The sequence below is a fragment of the Hylobates moloch genome, unplaced genomic scaffold (assembly GCF_009828535.3).
Source record: "Hylobates moloch isolate HMO894 unplaced genomic scaffold, HMol_V3 SCAFFOLD_20, whole genome shotgun sequence".
Lineage (NCBI taxonomy): Eukaryota > Metazoa > Chordata > Mammalia > Primates > Hylobatidae > Hylobates > Hylobates moloch.
The window spans coordinates 48429195-48449211 of record NW_026652295.1 but is presented as its reverse complement, the minus strand read 5'-3'; the positions used below and the strand labels follow the sequence as shown (position 1 = coordinate 48449211).

At 36.0% G+C, this 20017-nt stretch overlaps 1 protein-coding gene across 1 annotated transcript in view; it reads right to left on the bottom strand.

Annotated features, from left to right (window-relative positions):
• Positions 1–1304: 1304 nt before the first annotated feature.
• Positions 1305–20017, bottom strand: part of TFAP2D (transcription factor AP-2 delta) — a 59196-nt gene continuing 40483 nt past the window's right edge. Inside the window, exon 8 of the mRNA XM_032141126.1 lies at positions 1305–1692. Within this exon, the coding sequence (XP_031997017.1) occupies positions 1473–1692 (220 nt within the window). The 3' untranslated portion in view covers positions 1305–1472. The remainder of the gene's footprint in view (positions 1693–20017) is intronic.

Below are 20017 nucleotides of genomic sequence, written 5' to 3'. Positions count from 1 at the left end.
GTTAAATATGTTAATGAGAGGAGAATGTTTTCATCTTAAACTGTCAGGAGTCCACACATTAATAAAAAAATTCTTTTTTTCCTTTTACATAGACAATGACCTACATTTTTATTGGCCTAGAAGTTTGAGAATTGTTAACAGTAGAAAGGTTAGTACAGTGTAATACCAGTCAGGTTTCTTGATACATTCAGGTTTATATGCACCAAACTTTCATTCAATTAGCCCCTTGCCTTTGCAGCCAGGAACCTCTTGTTTTCAGCGTCTTAACTAAAGGACAATGAAGTTATAAAAACAAACTATGAAAAAAGAAAGCATCTTAAAAGCAAAAGTTTTCTCTGATCATTTTTTCTGTTTTCTTTATTGAACACAGACCTGAATGCTTTTGTGCCTTTAAAGGTTTAGAATACAGCCATCGGGCAGGTAGAAGAAGCACAAAAGCAGAAAAAGGAAGGCTCTCATCTTAACCATACAATCACTGGCCACCAGCACTTCAAGGGGCCTCCCCTAGGTCCCTGTTCTTTTCTCCCATCTCTGAGAAGCAGGACTTCCCAGAAAGATCACTGTTCCTATTCCCATGCTTTTCCAGGCAAAACAATGCCACTGCTTTCCATCAGGAGCCCAACAGAGGCAAAGCTACTCTTTCGTACATCCATCCTGCCCTGACCCATTAAATGCAGTAGGTCTGTTTTCTTCAATTGCTAGGTTGGTGATATGAAGAGAATGGATGGAAGAGTTCATCTCTTATCCCTTCGGTAATATACTTTTCTAGTATCTTCTTAGCTATTGGGGTGGGGTGAAATGGACCTGGGATTGGGTGGGAATGTCATAGATAGGAGAGAGTTTCCTGGAATTTTTAAATACCACCAAGGCACTGGTAGTTAAGTGGGCTAGGGGTGATCAAAATTTTAGATCTGTTGTCAATTCACAGATTCATAACTGCCCTTTTCAGTTACCCAAACATTTATTAATAGATTAATTTCCAGATTGACCTATTTAGTGGAAGGAGGCACTCTTCAGTTAAAGGGAGTTAAGTCAAGAAAGACTGGAGCTGTAAGTACTGGTGTGGATTCCAGTTTGGTCATGCTTTCTGATCCCTACCTACATAGTTGGGTAAGAAAGTGCATCAGTTAGATGTGAAAAAGCATGTGCTGCCTCTCCAAAGTCCAGAAGTGCTTAAAAACTGTGATGTATATAATTCAGACAATAAGTTACGTGCACAAAGGAGTTTATCATAACATAAAATTAAAAGGTGACAATTTCATCACACAGTTACACTGCAGTTTTCCTTTTTTTTTTTTTTTTTTTGGTTTTGTCCTTTTTTGTTTCATTTTTCGTTTCCATTTTTGTTTTTTATGGAGGGTTGGGGAAGGGTAGAGATTTGGTCCACTGAAGATTAGTCACCCTCAATGATATATATATTAGAAAAAATATCAGCAGCAAGACTATCTGGAAATAGATTCTGTTTGATGTAGCTAGTCTGTCTTTTCTGTTTTGCCCTCTTTCACGGCAGCCTCTGAAGTTTTCCGCAGGGGGGCTTTCTCCGAGTTGGCATGTCCTTGGCCAGGATCCGCCGCTCCGCCGTTTTTGTGAGTAGTGTGTTTTTCCAAGTAGTTCAGCATTTCACTGAGAACTGTTTGGAAAGTGCTTAGAGCTGCACATATTGCTGGAGTCCCAAAGCCATGAGTGATCAAACTGGAAATGAGAAGTGATAGGAAAAAAGAGGTGAATGATTTGCAGTATCATGTGAAATCGCAAATCTCTCCATATAATTCAGAACATTCAATTAAACAGGTATTTATTGTGTTCCTAAATGATGCTAAGCATTGTGGAAGACACAACACAGTTGAAGGTATTGCTCTTGACTATATAAGAAATGCAGGACCATTTTGGAAGACTTGTCATTAATAGAGTTGATATGCACTAATTATTTATATATATATTTTATTATACTTTAAGTTTTAGGGTATATGTACACAATGTGCAGGTTTGTTACATATGTATACATGTGCCAGGTTGGTGTGCTGCACCCATTAACTCGTCATTTAACATTAGATATATCTCCCAATGCTATCCCTCCCCCCTCCCCCCACCCCACAACAGTCCCCGGAGTGTGATGTTCCCCTTCCTGTGTCCATGTGCTCTCATTGTTCAATTCCCACCTATGAGTGAGAACATGCGGTGTTTGGTTTTTTGTCCTTGCAACAGTTTGCTGAGAATGATGGTTTCCAGCTTCATCCATGTCCCTACAAAGGACATGAACTCATCCTTTTTTATGGCTGCATAGTATTCCATGGTGTATATGTGCCACATTTTCTTAATCCACTCTATCGTTGTTGGACATTTGGGTTGGTTCCAAGTCTTTGCTATTGTGAATAGTGCCACAATAAACATACGTGTGCATGTGTCTTTATAGCAGCATGATTCATAGACCTTTGGGTATATACCCAGTAATGGGATTGCTGGGTCAAACAGTATTTCTAGTTCTAGATCCCTGAGGAATCACCACACTGACTTCCACAATGGTTGAACTAGTTTACAGTCCCACCAACAGTGTAAAAGTGTTCGAAATAGGAACATATACACCATGGAATACTATGCAGCCATAAAAAAGGATGAGTTCATGTCCTTTGTAGGGACATGGATGAAGCTGGAAACCATCATTCTCAGCAAACTGTTGCAAGGACAAAAAACCAAACACCTCATGTTCTCACTCATAGGTGGGAATTGAACAATGAGAACACATGGACACAGGAAGGGAACATCACACTCCAGGGACTGTTGTGGGGTGGGGAGAGGGGGGAGGGATAGCATTAGGAGATATACCTAATGCTAAATGACGAGTTAATGGGTGCAGCACACCAACCTGGCACATGTATACATATGTAACAAACCTGCATGTTGTGCACATGTATCCTAAAACTTAAAGTATAATAATAATAAAATAAAATACAATAAAAAAGTGTTCCTATTTCTCCACATCCTGTCCAGCACCTGTTGTTTCCTGACTTTTTAATGATGGCCATTCTAACTGGTGTGAGATGGTATCTCTATGTGGTTTTGATTGATACACACTAACTATTACCAAGTCTAAATATTTAACACATGACTTCATTCTCCACCTCATTAAGAAGTAGCTAGAAAACACACCTTTAGATTCTGTGTGGAAACATCTTGCTTTCAAAAATGGCATATATGGCATAGAGTACACATGATGAAATCATAATTGGCTGAGTGTGCCTCATGGCTAGCTGTCTCTCTGACTTCATTCTCCTCTTCCATAGTAATGCACTTTAATCTGGGCATATGGCCATCCAGCTGGAGACTACATTTCCAAGCTTCTTTTGCAGTGAGTTTTGGACATGGGACTTAACCTACCCACAATGTAACATAAAGAGAAGTGATACATGCAATTCCCACTTGCTTAAAAGGGTAGCTATGCCCTATGTAGATAATCGCTTAGGTGGCAGGGACAAAACAAGTTAGAAGGAACCTATTCATCTCCAGACTCCTAAATGAGAGAGAAATAAAACCTGTCTTATGTCAGGTTATGTTATGAAAACTAACTAATTAACTGATAACAAAAGCTAATAAGCAAATATAAGGAATGTTATGGTAACCTCAGCATAGGTAGTTCTTCCAACCACGACAAATGTCATCGTTGGTTGAACAAACACATAACTGTAGATTTAGTCTTCTTGTGAACAGAAGCTACCCAGATTGTTCACTTATGCTAACTGTCCTGAAGTGACACTCTGCCAGTTTGCTTCCTATGTCTCGTAATAATATAGAAAAACATCCTTGTCACATAGTATGCCCATGTTATTACATATATATATATATATATACAAACATTGTGCATATGTGTATAGTACATTTAATAAAGCCATTAACTGCTGAAGTCCTAGTTTGTAACTGTTATTGTGATATTAATAGTTTTTAAATCAGATAGTACCACCCTTCGTAATACTTTAGCTACCTATAGTTATCTTTCTTAAGTTACATAATCTTTAACAGCAAAAATAATAATATTTTATAATAATACAAATGAAGGATTTGGGGTTTAAGGCAGCCTATTAATATGCCTCAGTGGAGGTAATAGTAAGATCTACCATGTGGGGTTGTTGTTTTTATTAGTCTACGCAAAGGGCTCAGGAGGATGCCAGATCTAAACGAAGTCTTAGATAAATGATAGAGATTGTTGGCTGGGTATATTTTCTGGGTAGAGGGTAAAATTTCTGCATGTCCCTCATTATTCCATAGGTTGTTACCATCTTTCTTCTGAATATATTACAAAGTTTTCCCTGAGCCTCCATCATAGTTAACATATATTAAAAAGAAAAAAGAAAATTCCAATCTCTGATTATGTAGGAAAAAACAGGGGTCAATGCTTGGGCAATTATCTGCACCAAAGTTTGTGGTGTAAGACATCATCACTGCTCAACTGCTATATCCATACCTCTGCTGCAAAGCCTTGCATTGCTAAGCAGGAAAAATAATTTAAGCTCTATTTCTACGATGAGACAACTAGAAGGGAAGCCAAATAATTTGAAATCTATCTGGGATCTTGGACAACAAATGGAATTGTTGGAGTGGCGGAAGAATTAATCATGGTGATACCCACAAAAAGAACTGGGTAAAGCCAACCATTAATGTCCAGATGTTTGGCCCCAGGCACAAACTGTCTCTTTTCTCATGTTTTATTCCTGTTTAGAGCTTCTTTTTAAATTTTCTTCTATATTGGCATGTCCTCTTTGTTGTGACTCACCTCTTCATCTATAGAAGAATATACAATATTATTTAGTTTCACTGGGTATTATTGAAGTTAATATCTAATTTTTGAGTTCTGAACATATGTCAAGTCCTGTTCTAAGTTTTTTATCTGTATCACTTCATATAATTCTAGTTACAACACTAAGAACTAGATAATATTATTTCCATTATACAGACGAAGAACTGAGTCCCAGAGAAGTTAAATAATTTGCCTGAGAAATAGGATATTCTGTACTTATGTTCCTCCCAGGCTGAGGGTACATTTTACTCCTCTTCTCTGAGAAATCACATTTTCTGTGGGCAGTTTTAGCTCAGTTCCTCTGACTTAACTTTGTACTTGGGCAGCCTTGATCTTGTTAAATCAGATGCTTTTTACTCACTTTCCTGTCTAAGAGCAGGGTTTTTAAAATCAAGTACAGGTAGGTAGTTATATATAAATGCTTTTACTATCCACTTTGAGAAAAGAGCTGTTTCCATATTTAAAGATTCTTCTTAAGCTGGTATCACTTCTTGACTGATGGGCTTTCTTGTTCCAAAATATGGATCTGATCATTAGCAGTTTGCATTGTCATCTTTGCCTTGGATTGAGAACCAAGTGTACCGAGTCCTCACATTGGCTCTGACTTCAGGCACTTCATGATTTGGAGGAAGTTATTTAGCCTTGTAAAATGACAGTAGTCTAACAAGAACATCTGCTAGTTTCTTTCCAACTCTAAGCTTCAATTTAAGAGTATAACATGTTTATGGTGTTCTTAAAATCAAGGACATGGACAGAGGTTATGGAAATTGAAAAACCACTTAAGGGCTGGGTGCAGTGGCTCATGCCTGTAATCCCAGCACTTTGGGAGGCCAAGGCGGGCAGATCACGAGGTCAGGAGTTCGAGACCAGCCTGACCAACTGGTGAAACCCCATCTTTACTAAAAATGGAAAAAAAAATCAGCGGGGTGTGGTGGTGCGCGCCTGTAATCCCAGCTACTCAGGAGGCTGAGGCAGGAGAACCTCTTGAACCCAGGAGGTGGAGGCAAGATCGTGCCATTGCATTCCAGCCTGGGCAACAGAGGGAGACTTTGTCTCAAAAAAACAAAAAAAAAAACACTTCGTTCAACAAAGAACTCTAAAGTCAATTGAAGAATATTCAATATAAAAAAAAATCATTTTGACTTTCATGACCTGAAATGTCATCATTCAATATGAAAAACATTATGTAAATTTTCTTAATTACCTAATTTAACATTACCTGCATATTAAAAATATGCATAGCACACTGCACAGAATGATAATAAATGTAAGGCAAAGATTCTTTTCTAGCAGTTTTCAGTGAAATTTATGAACCCCAAATAATTAAAGTAATCTAATGTACTACAATAATGTAAAAAGAAGTGTGCAATCACAGTATGTTTTAAAAAGTTCTGGAAACATCATGCTATTCTTTTAGCCCCAGTCATCCAGAAAAATAGGTGTGTATCTCATTCACAGTGACATACAGAAAAGGAGAGGGCTGAATTCAGTGGCTCATGCCTGTAATCTCAGAGCCTTGAGATGCCAACGTGGGAGGATCGCTTAAGCCCAGGAACCTGAGAGTACGGAGAGCTATGATTGTACCATTGCACTCCAGCTTGAGCAACAAAGCAAGTCTCTGTCTCGAAAGAAAAAAAAAAAGAGAGGAAAAAAAACAAAAGGAGAGAGGAATAATGTAGAATCTCCAAAAAAAAGAAAAATAGAAGGTCTGACTTTTGATCCTAGACAGGAAAAAAAAAAAAAAAAAAAAGACTAAGGTCACCTGCAAGGTAACGAACTATAGTCAAATCTTCAAACTCTTTGATAATAGAGATGATTTTCAACTTTGGAAAATATTTTTCAGTTACAGGTTTGATATTTAAGTTACCCTTGGCATTTGCACATAATTTCACCAGATTACTGATGAGAGCGCATTTCACATGCAAGTATCACCAGGGTTAATGGTACCCATGATGGTTTGAAATAGGCAGTCAAAATATAGAAGTTACTTAAATTCTAAATTCTAAAACTCTATCCTCAATGAGGCCCTGGAGACAATTTGCACTGTGTTAGATAAGGCATGTCTATGCTACATTTGTAAAAGAACGGTGACTATAGAGGATTCACAGGTCATATCAGTTTTCTTAATTCTTCCCAAGTCGCCTTCCTTCACCCTATGTAATCATGTGCTCTATTACCTTATTTTTGTAAAGTTTATCTCAAGCTTATTTCGTTTTAATACCCAAACATGACAGTTATTCCTATTTGTGTGTGTTTGTGTGTCCTCCCTCTCTCAGCCAATTGAAATTCCACTCAAAGAAACTCACAATTTCTTTGATGATACTGATGAAAAAGGGATTAGTTTCCTCATGCCTGAAAAACAGGTGTGTTACTTCCAAAGGATAGAAACTTGCCAAAGTGATGAGAGGACTTAAATAAAATTCCTGGGAGAAAGAAGTAACAATCCCCAAACAAATGTAAAACTGTAGCACAGAGGGGACAATGGGAAGAAAACAGGTGAAGCTAAACTCCCAGTCACAAAGTGAGGAAGAGGAATGGGAATAACATTGCAGCATCAGAGCATAACTGACAATCCAAGTATATCAGATTTTTACTACAAGTAGTAAATCATGTACCTCAACATAATGAAGACCATGTATGACAAGCCCACAGCTAACATCATACTCAGTAGTGAAAAGCTGAAAACTTTTCCTCTAAGATCAGGAACAAGAAGACGGTGCCCACTCTTACCACTTTTATTACTATTTAACATAGTACTGGCAGTCCTAGACAGAACTATTAGGCAAGAGAAAGAAATAAAAAGCATCCAAATCAGAAAGGAAAAAGTTCAATGGTTTCTGTTTGCAGATGATATGATTTTAGGAAATCCTGAAGACTCCGTGAAAAACTGTTATAATAAATGAATTCAATAAAGTTGCATGATACAAAGATCAGTTGCATTTCTAAGCAGTACCAATAAACTATGTGAAAAATTAAGAAAGAAATTAAGAAAGCAATCTCATGGTATCAAAAGGAATAAATAATATCAAAAAGAATAAAATACTTAGGAATAAATTTAACCACAGAGGATTAAAGATCTGTATACTAACAATTATAAGACACTAATGAAAGAAATTAAAGAAGGCACACATGAATGGAAAGCAATAACCTGCGTTCATGGATTGGAAGCATTAATTTTTTTAAATGTCCATACTAAAACCAACCTATGGATTCAATGCAACCCCTACCAAAATTTAAACAGCATTTTCACAGAAATAGGAAAAACAGCACTAAAATTCATTGGGAACCAGGAAAGACCCTAAATAGCCAAAGCAATCTTGAGAAAGAAGAACAAAGATGAAAATATCATGCTACTGATTTCAGATTATATTACAAAGCTATAGTAATCAAAACAGTATAGTACTGGCCTAAAAACAGACACAGACCAATGGAACAGAAAGAGTCTCGAAACAAACCCTCATATATGTAGTAAGCTAATCTTTGACAAGATCTTAATGAATACACAATGGGGAAAGGATGGTCTCTTCAATAAATGATTCTAGAAAAACTGAATATCCACATGCAAAAAAGTAAAATTGGATCCTCATATTGCACCATACACAGAAATGAACTTGAAGTTGATTAAAAGCTGAAAAGTAATAAAAAACCAAAACTATAAAGCTCCTAGAAGGAAAAATATTTTTGACATTGGTCTTGGCATTATTTTTTGGATATGACACCAAAAGCACAGGCAACAAAACCAAAAATATGTAAATGGGATTAGGTCAAATGAAAAACACTTTTGCACGGTAAAGGCAACAATCACAAAATGAAAAGGCAACCTATGGAATGGGAGAAAATATTAGCAAACCATACATTTGGTACAAGAATTAATATCTAAAATATATAAGGAGCTCATGCCACTCAACAGGAGAAAAAAACAAATAACCTGATATTAAAAATGGGCTAAGGACACAAACATACAGTTTTCCAAAGATGACATACAAATGGATAGTAAGTATATGAAGAGATGCTAAACATCACTAATCAGTGATACACAAATTAAAACTACAATGAGATGTCACTTCACATTTGTTAGGATGGCTATTTTCAAAAAGCTGAGAGATAAGTGGTGGTGAGGGTGTAGATAGAAGGGAACCCTGCACACGGTTGGTGGAAAAGCAAACTGGCACAGCCGTTATGCAAAACACTATGAAAGTTCCTCAAAAACTTGTAATTAGAATGACAACATGATCCTGCAATCCCATTTCTGGGTATATATCTAAAGGAAATGAAATCAGTATCTGAAAGAGATATCTAAACTCCATGTTCATTGCAGCATTATTTCTAATAGTCAAGATGTATATAAAATGGAATACTATTTAGCCATAACAAAGAAGGCAATTTTGCCATTTTGACAACATGAATGAATATGGAAGACAATATGCTAACTGAAACAACCCAGACACAGAAAGACAAATACTGTATGGTGTCATTTATATGTGAAATCTAAAAAAGCCAAACCATAAAAACAGAGTAGAGGGTAGTTGTCAGGGGCTAAGAAGTGACGGAAATGGGGCGATGTTGGTCAAAAGGTACAAACTTTCAGTAATAAGATGAATAAGTTCTGGGGATCTACTGTATAGCATGGTGGCTATAGCTAAGAATAATGCATTATATATTTGAAAATTATTTATATTCAAGATATAATTAAGAGAATATATCTTAAGTGTTGTCACCACACACACCCAAAATGTAACTATGTGAGGTGATGGATGTATTAACTTGATTATTGTGATCATTTCACAATATATATCAAATCATCATATCCTGCATCTTAAATATATATAATTTGTATTTGTCAATTATACCTCAATAAGGCTGGTAAGAAAATAAACAGGTCTGAGATGGAAAACTATTATTATCAATGCATACTTCACCTGACATTATCTGCCAGCAGTTGGGTATTAGTCACCTCCAGGAGGCATCTAGCCTGGGGAAGAAGGGGTGGGGACACCAGTTTCTGGAGTAATATTTTTTCCTTAAACAATTTTATTTATGTTTATTTTAATCACAATACTAATTCCTTTATTTTTATTTTTATAGATTAAAGGGATATAAATGTAGTTTCATTGCATGGATATATTGCACAGCAATGTATGTAATAATTGAATTAATGAACAGCTAAATGTTTCTTGGTTTCATTTGGGAATCTTTGATGCCCGGATTTGTAGGGTTTTGTTTCAAAGTTTTGTTCCAAGAATGAGAAAAAGGAATAGTGCAGATAGGCCCAATGTTTGCAGGGAAGAGTATCCTGTTAGCATATGAAAGATTAAATAATTCTTTGCTTTCTTTTCAGAGTTCAATCTTTAAAGCTGGCAATAGTATAATTAATAAAGTTGAGACCTTTTTTAAGTCTAGAAATCACCTGTTTATGGACAAAGAAAACACAAGCACATGTTTCAGAGACAATGAAGTTGTTAGGTAATCTTTAATCTTTGAGAAATCCTGGAAGATGGGACATAAAGTAGTACAATTAAATAGAGAGACATGCCTTAATAGTTAAAGCAGGAGGAAAAAAGATTTTAGAAACTCTGGGTTATGAAATTATATTTAATTAGTCTAACACATTTCTGTAATGGGATATTTTCAAAATTTGAATTTATCAAGATTGAATTTGCATATAGTAATATTTACTCTTTTCAGGCTTACAGTGGGTTGAAATTTAACAAGCCCACACAGTGGTGTAACTACCACCATTACCCAAAAAGCTTCTCGTGTGTTTGCCAGTCAATTCACTCTCCCAAGCCCCAGCTCCTGGCAATCACTGCTCTAGTTTTTGTTCCTATAATTTTCACGTTTCCCCAGAGTTTCATATAAACTGAATCATGAAGTCTATAGACTTTCATGACTGGCTTCTTTCATTTAGTATAATAATTTTCAGATTCATTTATGTTGTATTTATCAATATATTGTTTCTTTTTATTGCTGGTAAGTATTCCATTGAATGGATTTATGACAATTTGTTCACAATGGGTTATTAAAAAGCTGAAGTGTATTTAAAAAGTAGAAGTAATCACTGAAATTCTGCATGGATTTAGTAAGATATGTAATAAAGTAACTGTATTTCCATTTATAAATAAGTTATTAGAGCAGTAGCAATATAATTAAGTGTAGAATTTCAGCAATGCATCTGACAAAGTCTCCCCATATACTGTAAGAAAAGTTGGAGGGGAGGAGGAATTTAAGCTAGATGACAGCAAAGTAAAGGAAATTCACAGCTGGTTGTACAATGACACCCAAAGTGTGGATGTAAGGGCAGTTGTCAACCTTGAAAGATGTCTCTTGTGGACTGCTGCAAGGCTGCCATTAATCCCACTCTGCTGGACATGTTAATTAACAATGTGATTGAAGGCATCATAGATTTTTAGCTTAATGGCTGGTATTAAAATAGAGAGGAAACTTCCTGCATTGTATAACAGAACCAAAGTTCTGAAAAACCTTAATGTGATAGACAGCTTAATTGGTGAGCCAAAATCAATGATAGGAAATTTAGGGGAGATTAAGGAAAACATGTCCACTTGGGTAAAAAGCAAATTAGTGTTGCAATATACTAAGAAGAAGATCTGACTCAAGGGCTATTCATAGGAAAGAGCTTTACGAAATCAGTAAGTCTAAACTAAAAAGGCAAAGGTCAAAATTTGAGGTTTGGAGCATAGCTAGGCGGACTTAGAGACTACATCTACCTTGGACTATATTCTCATTCATTTTCTCTTTCTTTCTCTCACTCCCTCTCTCTCTGTGTCTCTAACTAGATTACAGCTCATTGATTTCATTTTCCTATTACTAATGTCACACTGAGGAGCAGAAAGGCTCTGACAACTGACTGAACAATACCATCACCTGCTGAGAAAATTCAGACTAGTGTAGTTTACGGCACCTGGTGTTAGGGAAAATGTAACTTATATTTAACAGTCATCTTCCTAATTTTATTCATGGTTTTAAAAGCTCCTATTTTGCTAGACCTCCCAATTAACATTCTCTAAAGCACCTTTCTTGCAACATAAGCCATCTCCTCAAATTGGCTCAGTTCAGGAAGGAGGTAACTGTTTACTGGATTCAGAGGTGAAGCTCTACTTTTCCGTTTTCTTAAGTGTCAGGTTTCTTCCCTAAGTGTTTACATTTCAATGATTTGAAGAATACCACTGGGTAGAGTAGCCATTCCTAGGGAGATTTTGCCCTCGTGTGTGTAGTGTGTTTGTGTGTGTGTGTATGCATATATATGTGTGAAAGAGAGAGAAAGAGTGTGTGTGCACCTGTGGACTTGTATTGGTTTTGCCTTTTTGTAAAATGGCATCTTCTTCTTGACCAGTGGCCTTGACCTGAATGTTTTACTGATACAGTCTGTAACTTTTTACACGGAAATGTATTGCAACCATTCAAACTGTATTCTCTAACAGTGGGTGTCAAAACTATAGAAATTGAGGCTCAGAAATGAAAGAGAAGAGGTAGAATAGAGGATGGAAGAAAAGAGACTGCTGTTGGAAAGAAAATACACTTTAATCCTTTCTTCTTTTTCCCTGTGTGGTTTTACTAATAAGATGGTAGCAACAACCCATTTTTAACTTGGACAGTGTTTATACTTGGAAATTGCTTGACACTAATGACGAGGACCTATCAGAAAATGCCATATAATAGGAATTTCACAAACTTCTCTTCGCACCTTATAATCCCTGGTTAAGTACATTTCTTGCTCATGATCAAGGCCTTACCTACATTTATCTTTAAAATCTCCAAAGCTTCAGTTCTTACTTAGAATATAAGCTAGTATAGGAATCTGAATGTTAGAGGAATAAGAGCTATTTTACTTTCTCTAATCTAAGTAAGCATAGTTTATATTTTACTAGCTTAATTGTATGCTAGATAAATGCTACAAAGCTGTGTCCATATTATTCTAATTGTCCTTCAAAAATGCTTTATCTTTACTTTAATCGATTTGTCTAAACTAATTTAAATTAGACCACTAAAGCAATTTTCTAAAACATAGCCTGAAGCAAACTTATATGGAATCCTCTCCTGAATTCTTCCTATCTTGGCAAGAGTTGTGCCTGGTATCCAGCACCTTTCTATCTACTAAGCAAACACTGATTCAATATGTGTTGTAAAGGAAATGAAAGTCTCTTTAGCATTTGTCACTGAAGATTAGATCACTCAGTTATGTCTGCCAACCACAGATAAATTTTTCTAGCTTTCTTTTGGGGTACAAAAAGCTGGAGGTAATAGACACTATCGTGCTACAAACTAGAAGACTGAAAATCAAGAGAAAATAGCCTGCCATCATCATTTAAGTAATTTGACTAAAAGCTAATTTCATTTTGTAAAGTTTCAACCTTTTACCTGAAAAAGCAAGCAAGCCTTTTTCTCTCCCACCTTTTTTTTTTGGTGTGTGTGAAGGTTGAAATGGTGTTTGGGTTATTATTCCTATTATTTTGTTATGTTGCATCATTTCAATGGGTGTTTACTATCACTAATCTTTTTATTTCTAGAATTGCATACTGATGTCATTCAGTTGTGCTTTTAGCCCTCTGGGAAGCATGCAAACAGTAAGATTTAAATGGAAGACAAATCTCCTTTTCCTTCCTTCTGAGATTATTCATGCTTAGGTCCAAGTGCAGTCTGTAATCTCACTACAGTGTTAGGTGGCCACTGGATAAGTGCCTTCTACTCATGAGAACAGCCAGTAGAGAGGGAGTCTGGGGAACAGACCCTCAACAACAACAGCAAAGAATTGTAGGTCTTCTCCGCCCAACCTTACTTCCTCTCACGGCTCTGAGTATTAGCCACTTTATCTCTAAAGCAGCACAACTTCTAAATGTAGGCCATGGAGAGAGACCCTTACTATGGGGCATGTAACTGGGGCTTATCCTCCAGAACTCAATGGCGTCTATTCTTTGTAGCCTAAATGATTCAGAAAGCAGATGAAAGGTGAAACCAGTTGATGATGCTTATTTTCTACATAGATTATCTTATCTCATGGTCCCAAGTACTTTTAAAATGGAATTTAATTAAGATACACAATTAAAGTATCTAGTTCTCTGGTGGTGAAGAATCATTGACATCTACTCATTAAGCAAAGCCTTGACAACACTCTCAAATGTTCTGTGGTTTCTTCAGTTGGTGGTTCTCAACCCTAGATGCATAGAAGAAATCACTCACAAAGCTTATTTCAAAAATAGCAATGTATGGGTCCCACCCCAAAGATCCTGATTTAATTGGTTTGGGATGAATCCAAAGCATCAGTATTTTTTAAACAACCCTCATTCCATTTAAATGCAGAGAAAAAATTCAGTATGTCTCCTTAGGACCAAGAAATAATGCCTATTATGTCTGCATTCCTCCTTGGGAAAAAGGGGATGATAAACTTCTGCAGCATTTCCCACAAGACCTTCTGCAGAATCTTAGTTTTATGTAATGTTAATATGTACTCTGAGATTTAAAAACAGTTTTCATGGTCAAGTTTTAGAAGCTGTGGCTAAGTATTACCTCCTTTCAAAAAGGGTTTTGGGAGTCTTTGGTATGCCAATATGCATTGTCATACTTCAAGATAGGTATAATAATTAGGGTTTATTTAACCAAAAAACCACTTGGCCATGAAACACTTTCAGAGAGCTTCTCATAGGACTGACTAGTGCTCTATGAAACTCAATTTGGGGAAGTATGTTTATGACTACCCTGAATCTCTATCAGATTGGGAGATGTGTGCTCATCCACTGCCCTGAAGTCACATTCCTTCTGTTTTTCTCAGCCACTTACTTCGAGGTCCCAAAGGGGAATGAATGGGTCCTTGTGACTCCATTTTACCTCAGTTCAGCTCATTAGCAAAGCAGGCTAAAATAAAAATCATTGCACATACATTAGAAGAGACCACTATCAATTACATCCAAGTCAACTTCTTGAAAGTGATAACACTTGATGCCTGCACCATAATTTTAATGTATGAGAATGGAGATTTTTATAGGGATACATTAACCCTCTTGTTACATTTCTCCCTATTAGACGTATTTTCTGTTTGGAATAGAGGAATGAAAATGCTGAGCTTTTTAAGATGAATTTTATTGAAATGTTGATGTTTTAAGATGAATAAGTTGAGAAAACATAAAAAGCAGATATGAGATGATATAGAAACTCAGCACAAGTAATGATTTAAAATGAATCAGTAAATTCAGAATGGAGCAAAATATTACTGGTCTAGAAAGAACCTTAGAGATCACCCAGCTTAACTGCACTGACTCATGAACATGCAGAGGTCACACAGGTGCAATGCTTATTCTAAATCCACACATCTACCTGGTAACCAAGTGGAGACTGAGTTAGATCCCCTGACAATTAATCCCAAGTGCTTCCCACCATGCCATATTGTCTCTTTGTGGATTTCTCTCCAGTCCATAGCTCAACAAAGAGAGACAATATTTAAATAAAAATTAACCAAAATTCTTCCACAATGTATGTGTTCCCTAAAGCCAATTATTCACACATGTAGTTATTACAGGGTCATGTCTGCAACTTTTAATTAGAAATAATTACCTCTGGCTTCTATTGTTTTAACCACTAGTCTCCTATGTGCTAAATGTAAAAATCCATAAAAATTCATCAAAAGCCCTGCCATGGATGCTTTAATGTATGTGTCTCCTGACAAAGATTCATTGCTTGAGTAAACTTTAGGCAGCCTTCTGAACCTTCTCCTAGGCCCATCTTTGCATTTCCTTGTAAAAATCCGGTTTTAGCAAGGCAGATCTCCCCTAACTCATATCTGCTGACCCTTGCTTTTGAGATTACAGATTTAATTGAAATTTCATTGTTTCTTTTCTCACACTAAAGAATGCTTGGTGAAGAAAACTGCCCACTGTTGATGACCTTCCCAGCCACTTTTCCATCTCAAGAAAATTTAACAAAATAAAAACAAAAAACAAAAACTGTGCACACTTTAGCCTTCTTGGAGAAAACTAAACATGTTCACATTTAAGTAGAGACAAATATCCGCTCTTCAGCATGTTGCCAAGAACAGAGCAATCAGAAAATACCAGTTAAGTTGACTGTAAGGCATGTCATATGTGGAACCCTGAAGGAAATGGGAATGAATAACCCTTGAAGAGAAAACTAGGGAAGACATGAGAACGGCCTTTAGAAAGTGGGAGGGAACCAGGATGAAAGTAACTCTCTAAAGCCCGCAAGAAGTGGGACATTGGGAAACGGAAGGAAGGCATTTCTAATAGAGTTGTCAGAGAGAGAGAGCAGTCTATTATTGAGAGTTTCCAAGCTTGAGATGGATGGTAACTTGACAGAGATATTGGGGAGAAGGTCTAAATGTTGAAGGACAGTAGGAAATGCTAGGGGCCTTCCAACACTGAGAATCAGTGAAGAAAATTTAATCACCAGCAAGCACACAGATGTCTGGGACTGTCTATACATTCCTTATTTCCCAAGGCAGTAGTAAGAGGGTACATTTCTAAGAAGGTAGGCTGTCAGGATAATTTATGAGTTAAATAGGAGAATTAAGCACGTATATCTATATTTATTTACATATATTTATTGCATACATACTATTTGCTAGGTACTATGGATAAAAAAATGAAATTTCCTTAGTTCATTATTTCCTTATTTACCCAGGTAAATTACCAGTATGCTTAATCTTCTATTGTAGCATCACTCTTGTATATTATAAGCCTATATATTATATATATAATTATATATATATTCTATATATAGAATAATTATATATACTATATATGTTCTATATATAGAATAATTATATATACTATATATGTTCTATATAGAGAGAATAATTATATATATATTCTATATAGAGAGAATAATTATATATTCTATATATAGAGCATAATTATATATAATAATTATATATTCTACTATATATATATTCTGTATATATAGAATAATTATATACATATTCTCTCTCTATATATAGAATGTATAGATATATATATTCTCCACTTTAGAAGTTCTAAAGAATGGGATAATCCTCTAGTCATCTTTTCACTACCTGCCATTAACATAGTAGAAACAATAAATAATAATTCTACTAGAAATAACAGAAACAACAAAACTTCAGCCTCCCAAGGTACATGCTGAGAAAAAAGGTTTTCTCATCTTTTGGACAGGGTGTCTTCCCTGGACTGAGCCTTCAAGATAGTCTAACTTATTACATTGTCATATGTGCTTTTGCTTGACTTCAGATTCAAGGAGATTATGAGAACATAAGAGACAAAGAGGGGAAAATTTTAAGATTTCCTGAAATCTCAAAGAGGAGAATTCCTAACATTTCAAAAAAGTCAGGGCTCTGGGTTTCCATCTGAGCTGAGGCTACTCAGACTGTGAAACCCCATGCCACCTTGTTCTAATTGCCACCACTATTCCCAGGAACTGTGAGTCTATGGGGTCTTCCACAGATGTCAATCAAATCTTTTCCCCCTTCTCGTTTGTGTTGTGGTGTCTGCTGTGTTCTCTGCAACAATACACACTGTTGATGGTACTCAGTAAATTATAAATAATGAATAAGTCTGCCTTCTGTCATTTTGATGGAAACAAGAAGCTTTCCAGGCTGTGAATTGTGAGAAGGGTCACTGCTATGCATACGGCTTCCCAGAACACACTGATATGTCAACTGCCATGGAAAACTAGAAGTAGTTATTTGTGCTTTGTCTGGACATATTAAATCTGCTGAAAGTAAGCCACAGTTCTCAAGACACCAAATCGGCCAAACAATAAGGTATATTTTTAAGTGGTCTGCATTGGGAAGGAGGTTAAACTAAATAAAATAGTAACACAAGCTGATGGTACTAATTGGAATATTCTTTATGCCTATCCAATTACACTCCCTCTTCACTTCTTTCTCAGCCAGCATTCAGTAAAAATGGTGGAAAATCACACTCTGACAATTGTCTGCTTTCAAAGTCAGATATGATATGTCTCCTTCATAATTCATCTTTCTCTTGAGCTTATGGTTCTATCGAAATTACAGTTGTCACTGTCAGCAGAAAATTTTAAAAGGGACACACTCGGCCTGGTACAGTTGCTCACACACCTGTAATCCAGCACTTTAGGAGGCCAATGTGGGCAGATTGCTTGAGCCTACAAAGTTGAAACCAACCTGGGCAACATGGTGAAACCCTATCTCTATAAAAAATACAAAAACATAGCCAAGCATGGTGGCACATGCCTGTAGTCTCAAGAATCACCTGAGTCCAGGAAGCCTAGGGTACTGTGAGACATGATTGAATTACTGCACTCCAACCTGGGTAACAGATTGAGACCCTGTCTCACAAAAAATAAAATAAAATAAAAATAAAAAAGACATGCTGTATGCTAACACATGTTTATCCAGATCATTAGTAGAATCATCAATGTAGAATCTTTTTATTTTTAATTTTAAAATTTTTGGTAGAGATGGAGTCTCTTTATGTTGCACAGCCTGGTCTTGAAGTCTTGGCCTCAAGTGATCCTTTCACCTCGGGCTCCCAATAGAATGTTTTTAATATGTTAGTATACAGTACAAAACTTGATAGAATTCTCAGTAACACTTTAAAAAGGAATTGGAGGTTTTCTTCGCCCAAAACAGGAAAAAAAAGCTTATAGTTATAGAATATCCTAGAACTGTGGTTCTTAAACCTACCTAACAATCAGAATCTACTTGAGAGTTTTAAAAATAACATAGATACCTGAGTCCAGCCCTAGAACTACTGAATCAAATCTTTAAATATTAAATATGTCCTCCAGTCCTTGAGTTTTTTTTTTTTTTACAGTTTCAAGAGTGATTCTGATATAAAGCCAGGTTTAAGAAATATACTTGTAAAGAGCAGAGTATATTTCAAGGCTAAGCCACAAGCTGATTTTTGCTATCCTATTGTTAACATATTCTGTTGATGCCTTTTAAAATAAATGTGCAGTAAAGAAATTACACATATTTAAATTCAGTCTACATCAGGAACCTTCACTTCAAGTTTCAATTGGAAATGCCAATCATGTATCTTTTGTTTAAAATGATAAAATTTAAGACATGAAATAGAATGAAGTTGGACCCTCACCTTGCAACATAAAAATTAACTCAAAGTGAATTAAAGACTGAAACAAGACATACAGCTGTAAAACTGTTAGAAGAAAAAATACAGGAAAGCTTTACTGCATTGTATTTGACAAAGATTTCCTGGATTTGACACCAAAAGCACAGGCAACAAAGGTAAAAATAAACAAACGACATCAAAATTTAAAACTGTGTACCAAAAACACAACAGACTAATAAAGAAATGTACAGAATGGAAAAAAATTTGCAAATTGTACATCTAAGAAGAGGTTACTATCTAGACTACATAAAAATCTCCAGCTTAAAAAAAATAACCTGGTCAAAAAGTGGGCAAAGAACTTAAACATTTCTTCAAAGATGACATAGAAATGGCTAAGAAGCATATGAAAAGATGTTGAACATCACTAATCATTAGAGAAGAGCAAATCAACAATGAAATATCACCCCATACCCATTAGGATGGCTACTACTTGGTGAAGATACGGAGAAATAGACACCCTGTACATTATTTGTGAAAATGTAAAATGGTATAGCTGCTATGGAAAATGGTAGAATAGGCCCTCAAAAAATGACAAATAAAATTTCCATATCATCCAGCAATTTCACTTCTGGGTGTATATCCAAAAGAACTGAAAGCAGGATTTTGAAGAGATATTTTCACACCCATGTTCATAGCAGCACTAGTCATGATAGTCAAGAAGTGAAAGCAACCCAATTGCCATCAATGAATGAATCAATAAACAAAATGTGGCATGTATAGGCACATACACACTTACACACACACACACACACACACATACACACACAGAGAAATACTGTGCATCCTTAAAAGGAAGAAAATTTTGACACATGCTCTGACATGGATGAACATGGAAGACATTACGCTTAGTGAAATAAGCCAGTTACAAAAAGGCAAATACTGTATGATTCCTCTTATATGAGATGTCTAGGGTAGTTAAATTCACAGAAACACAAAACAGAATGGTAGTTGACAGAGGCTGGGGAGAGGAGAAGATGGGGAGTTGTTTAATGGGTACAGAGGCAGTTTCACAAAATAAAAAAGTTGTGGAGATTGATTATACAACGAGAATATGCTTGACACTACCGAATTGGTTAGAAATGGTTAAGATGGCAAATTTTATGTTATGTATTTT